Here is a 6,395-nt window from a genome sequence, read left to right on the forward strand (position 1 = left end):
GGGTTATAGGCCAATCCAAACAGTAAACCGCACACTGAAAGATTTACCTCAAAAGAAGAATAAGGCTGAATCAACACATTTTAAAAACCCAAAAATGATACGCCCATCAAAACAGACTTGCTCAAAGGTAAAATCTACTTGCAGTATCCAAAATCAATGTGTAACAATCTGTATAGCCCACAACAATGCTGTAAAGTCGCTCTCAAAGGACCTGTCTATGTTGAAGGATGAATAAATCATTTGTTTTAACATTGTATGTTATATGGAAGTACAAATGTCAACTTTTGTTTTTAGGATTTGATAGAGACGATCATGGACTTGCAGAACAAAGTTTCAAAAATGAATCAACAACAAAGAGATCTTGAGGATTACTTGGATCAGCTGCTTTTAAGAGTCATGGAGACATCCCCTCGCATTCTCCAAAACCCGTACATGAATTGTAAAACTCAGGCTCAGTGCATGTAGCTATTCAAATTAAAACACTTCAGATTTGTATCATGTTGACAGTGTACTTCAAATCAAGATAATGAATGCTAAAACAAAGCCATGAACTTTTAACTTTTCAATATTTGTTATGGATTTGTTTAAGATAGCTTGATTTTTTTTAGAGTAATATCTTTTGGTAAAAATGTAGCCTATTTTTAAAATGACTTATATATTTTTTAGCTTTTACTGTCGTTTTTTTATATATAATCTACTTTATCTGTGGAAAAACGTTCTCTCCTAATGTAAGATTGATGAGAAACACACGTAGGAACATCTGTGGGGTGGAATTCCTAGAATTGTCAGAAGTGAGTAATTGTTATTTATTTTATCTTTACAAAAATTTGCGCTAAAATCTCGATAGTCCATCACATTCTATAAACAAGCCAGCCACCAGAGTAAAACAATCCCGTACAGTGAGAGAGAGAGAAAATTCTTTATTTACAACAAATTATTATTATATATACAACAGTGAATAGTTGTCTAAAAAACTGGGTTATAAAATTTTGAAATAAAGTAAATATATGATGTTCATAACAGAATTTACATTTCTTAGTGGTCTTGAACGAGATTGTTTGTTGAGCATTGTAAGTCTGGCTTAAGGACGTTTGTTTTGAATGTGAAGGTCGTTCTCTAATATTTCTGTGAATGTGAGAGAAATTGCATACTACACACTGTAGTATACATAACTTTTCAAACCATTAACTCAAATTTGCTGGTTTTTTAAACTACAATCTTGTGCATTACTTTGCATGGATACATTTACGTTCCTTTCTTGATAAGCAATTTTACTTTTGACTTTTTCTAGCGTAACAAGCCTAACAAGCTTTTTGCTTTCTATGTTTGAGGTTAGTTTTTAGGTTTAAACCCTTTATGCAGTATCTGCTATTTTTTCTTTTAATACGCATACTTTATGGCTCCGGTCATGCAGTACGCAACGATTAAGTTATCCTTAATATTCCCATTTGTGTTTTATCATCAAGAGTGTATTATATAGAGTTGAATTATGTTAGGAATCTGTTAGATAAACCAAACGTTGGTCTATCTGCGACTTTTTGTCTGTAAATTTGGGTTTTTCTTTTTTATCTAAAATTAGAATTTTTAATAAAAACTATTTAATTTTTGGATATTTATCTTTGTATTGTGCACTTTTCCCCTATGATGTTTAATTTTTTGATTCACACAAATTTTAAAATTATTTTCGTTTATTGGGTAGTTATTCTTCCATTGTTTCTCGTGAACTAACTATTATGAAGAGTCATACAAACAACTTCCTCAAGATGACTTGTATTATGCTCATTTCAATTTTACAACCAAATAGAATATTTTGCTAACTCTTTAATTCTCTGCTTTATTGTAGATTTAACTCAAAGCAAATTAGCCAAACATATGTTTTTATTTAAGATAATTTTAGAATGTTTGACATACCAGATGCATGAATATCCTTATTACTCGTCCTAAGGTGTCTTAACTATGTACATAAAGTTCCGTCCATATCACCAAGGTGCTTTGTAAAGTTGGAGATCATATAATCTATTTTAAAATTATAATGACCCTTTGCAAATGTAAGAGGAATTTCATTAAATCGGTTTAAGATTTGTGCTTATTTAATTCCAATTGTTCAATGCCGGCCTAATAGTGCAGTGAGCTGCTGAATATCTTGTGCTATACTTAACTCTCAAAGTGTTATAAATATCTTCCATTTTCAGATGTCTTTAGTCTTACCTGTTTTCTAATTTTAATTTCGAATATGGTCTCCAACTCGTTGTTTTGTTGTCGTTAAAGTTTTATCTTACTAATATTTGTTATACGGTTTTAACCAATTAAATCTGTTATACATGTTACAAAGTTAAACACGGTTCGTCCAATGTTTATATATGATGAATAGGTTAAGGTATTAAATTGTTTACTAGGCTATGATAAAATTTAAAAAAATTTATATACAAAGTATTTTGTTAATTTCAACTGTGTAAATATAAAAGTGTATGTAAAAAAGCTAAAGCAAATAATTCCAAAGCAATATGTGTGATAAGTTTAGAGTATAGTCAAATTATACAAGATGTTCCCAAATTATCTTCCTTTCATACTCGAATACAATTTTTTTAATAAATACTTTTTGACTTTCATTGTCTTTGTTTCAGTTACTAGTTTTTAGATAAACTATATAGCTGTCCAGTGTGGAGGTTTTTATTGTGTTCAATCATTCTAGCATTTCAATATAACCTTTTCCAACATTCTATTAAATATCTGCTTCTGTTTACCTTATTGCATGTTAATTTTGCGTAATGTTTATGTTATTTTCAAGAAATAAAAAGCCAATTTCATATTTATTTCAGGTTTTTAATGTTTTTTAATGTATTATTAATTATAAGGTAATCCTTGCTATAAAAGGTCCCAGCTTACCTGATGTTAAAAAGTTGCGATTTTCTATCACTCCAACTGTTTACGTAGTAAAAAATATAACCTGTTATAATAACCGATTGTTATGTTTATGTAATTACGTTTATTATTGTTGTTTATGGATAGGTATTTTTGCCTCATTTCTGTCCGTTATGTTAGAGTACAACAAATTTGTTGCCAACAGCGACAGTCTATAAATTCTCTTCACTTGATGTGGTACTTTGCCAAAAGCAGTTGTGTTCGTTACACTCGTATAAACAATTTTTAAAATTAATGTAATCTCATTGCAAAATGTAAAAACATTTTTAAGATGGCTAAGTTAAATGTATTGCATCCTAAAAGCTATGTGTTCATTCGTGTATTTTTGCTGACTCTAGACGCATGCTGTTTGGTGCGTGACATGATGCAAGTAGTCCTAATGCATACGAAATGGCATGCCCAAATCACATTGCCAGGTGGTTGATTCGCAGGCCAACCCACCATCCGTGGATTTTAGTGTTCCTTCCAACTTACCATCTTAAGTGGTTTTTAGAGAATTGCCCCAATAGGGATGAAGCTATTACCATGGGTAGCATGGTAAGACCTAGATTCAAGACCAACAATTTGTTTGCCTAACTTATTTTTGGCGATGTTAAGGCATTCTAAAGAATATCTTATTGTATATTTTATTTATATGATAATATACTGTTTAGCAAACCTACAGTTGGAAATAATCTCAAAGTTATGGGTAATCTGACCTTGGCTGAGATTGATTGGCTAAAGTGGCCATCAGATGTCTTAATCTGTGGTCTGGCCATTTCTAGAGTATCAAAACTACTCATCATTCTCGTAAAGTTTTTAAACATCTTATTATCATTGCAAGTCTTTCAAAATGATGTTTTAAGCTTGTCTGTATTTCCTAAGTTTATTTTAAATATGCTGTTCTTAAATCCTTCGTCACTTTCACTTTTTCTACCAAACACCAAATGGCTTGCCCCTTGTTGAATTGAAAGGTTGAGAAGCACGTTGAAAGGTCAGTTGAAATTGAAAACACGAGTGTGTACATAGCTAATTATCGAAGTATAGTTTATTTCATAACTTTTCACATCTTAGTTAAATTATCTACAAGTGGCCATCAAGCTTTTGTAAATAATATGTTTTAGAAGTGTAAACTGACTATTTATTTATTATTAGAATAATGTAGAGTTTGTTTTTTATGGTAGATAATTAGTTTATTTTTGAATCCATACCTCTAACTTTCTGTATCTAAATGGTGGAATTATTCTATCTGATGAATATCATCCAGGTCTTCAGGAGATGCCGGTGGCTGTCGTATGTTTGCAATATGGAAATTAAATGTTAAAGCCCAAGATTATATTGTTGGAATCAAATAAAATCCTATATTATCAATATCATTGACTTTGTTTTCTGCCTTTAAAAAACTACCTTTTATTGGCGCTTTTTTTCACTTAAAAAATCCTTTTTTGCATGTACGAAAATGTAAACTTTTATTTTGTAGAAACTATACAAAAAGAAATCAAGTGCATTACAGTGACGACAACTTTAAGCTGCGCGCGCACTACGGCGGCACGGCACGGACGGGCGGGCGGCACGGCAATTTTTAAAAGTTAATAACATTGAATGTCATATGAGTGCGCCCACTACGGCGGTACGGCCGGCAACGGACGTTCGGCAGCTTCCGCCGTTTGTTAAAAAGTCCGGGAGACAGAACTCCAGGACATTTCCGAGCTGCCGTGACGCCCGTACCGCCCGTACCGACCGGGAGTACTGCACTCCGACCGGGCGGGCGGCACGGGACATCCGCCATTCTCAACTGATCTCTGTCAAAGTAGCAGTGTTTTCGTGTGTTGTAAACATAGATGTTAGTAAGTTGATTTTTCTCGTTGAGAAAAACCCCAAACTGTACAACATGCGACATCCGGAATATTTTAATAACGTCCGGCGTGACAGTATATGGGCAGAAATATGATCTATTATGAAACAATCAGGTAAGTTTTACACATAATCCTTCTACAAGATCAGGAAACAAGGTGTGGAACTCTCCAAAACTTAGTCTTTTCCTGTTTATGTGGTGTATCTAAAATCTTTGCTTGCACCTTCTTGTCACCTCTTCCTCTGCTAAAATTAAACCTACTATCACCACTTTATCTACATCCATCTTTACTCACAAATTTTAGCTCGCAGACTGTCAACTGTCCTAAATTGCGGATGTGCGGATGTCCCGTCCCGTCCGTCCGTGCCGTGCCGCCCTAGTGCGCGCACCCCCTCTTAAAAATGCCGTCCGTGCCGTACCGCCCGTCCGTGCCGTGCCGCCGTAGTGCGCGCGTAGCTTTACTCCATCTCTTTACTGGGGATTACCTTCTTTGTTGGGCTGGTGAAGTACAAAAGTATGTTATTTTGAATAAGGCACTGTCATAGGCTACTTAAGCTCAACTCATCATGAGATGTTCCAAAGCAACAATGCTATCAAGTTTATATAAAGCATAAACATTTGTTTGTGTATGTAAAACTGCATTATAGTATTATGTTGACTTATTTATTTAAACATGGATTGTGTTCATTCTTTATTTTCAGAATGCTGGACTGAACGTAATTTGGGATGAGACTTGTTTTGTGAATTAATTGTGATTGTTGACAATATTCTCTACGGTTTTACAGAATCATAATCATGTAAGGTAAATTGGGGTATTTGGTATTTGGGCCATAATTTTTCAACGTGGTACAGAGTGTTAGTATTTCTGACTTTAAAACTATCTCATAGCCAAACTACACATAACTATTTAACTCTAGTAATTGAAAAATAAACTCAAACCCGTAGGTACAAGTTACATTGAACTTAGTTGTAATGACAATTAATTTTTTATTTAGAAAAATATATTTCAAGTCTGGTGAACCCTCAAGTTACCCCTTAAAATTGGGGCAACTGGACCAGATGGTTCTAAATATCATAAGAGTATGTGTTTAATTTAATGTGAGGTATCTGGGTATGTCTAAATATACATTTATCCTTAAAAAAATCACTGACAGTAATATAAATTAAACAATTTTGAAAAATAGAAAAGGTGTTAGAGATCTAGTTAGAGCTCCTTGTAACAAAGATCAGGTTCCTGAGTAAATAATATACACATCATATATCAACACACTTATATTTATATAAAGGCTAGAATTGAACAATAATACTTTTCCTTAATATAAAAATTGTATTATATTTTTGTATACCGGTATAAAAAACTCTTGATTAGTGTATGTTTTGTGTTTTACATATCCCGAAATGATTGTAGTTCTTTTATTGTTTGAAATTTGTTTTGGTTTCTCTATAGCCCCCACTATATATTCCCAATCATACTTACAGCTAACTATCTTGTTTCTCTGGCCATTTCCAGACCTTCAAAGATTTCTGCATTGCTGATGGCTCTACTTCACCACCTGAGGACCTTAAAAATGTTCCTGGAAAATATTCACCTTCATACTTGAATATAACATAATATAAGAACCACAAACTGATCCATCCC

General features: G+C 33.2%; 1 protein-coding gene across 3 annotated transcripts in view; it reads left to right on the forward strand.

Annotated features, from left to right (window-relative positions):
* LOC128997974 (rab11 family-interacting protein 1) overlaps positions 1–4,274 on the forward strand; it is a 34,563-nt gene extending 30,289 nt beyond the window's left edge. For all 3 annotated transcript variants that reach the window (XM_054423849.1, XM_054423851.1, XM_054423850.1), the window contains one exon: positions 295–4,274. In XM_054423849.1, the coding sequence (XP_054279824.1) occupies positions 295–465 (171 nt within the window). In that variant the 3' untranslated portion in view covers positions 466–4,274. The remainder of the gene's footprint in view (positions 1–294) is intronic.
* Positions 4,275–6,395: the final 2,121 nt, after the last annotated feature.

This window comes from Macrosteles quadrilineatus, unplaced genomic scaffold (genome assembly GCF_028750875.1).
Source record: "Macrosteles quadrilineatus isolate MER2022 unplaced genomic scaffold, UCM_ALF_1.0 Scaffold_7__1_contigs__length_78375512, whole genome shotgun sequence".
NCBI lineage: Eukaryota > Metazoa > Arthropoda > Insecta > Hemiptera > Cicadellidae > Macrosteles > Macrosteles quadrilineatus.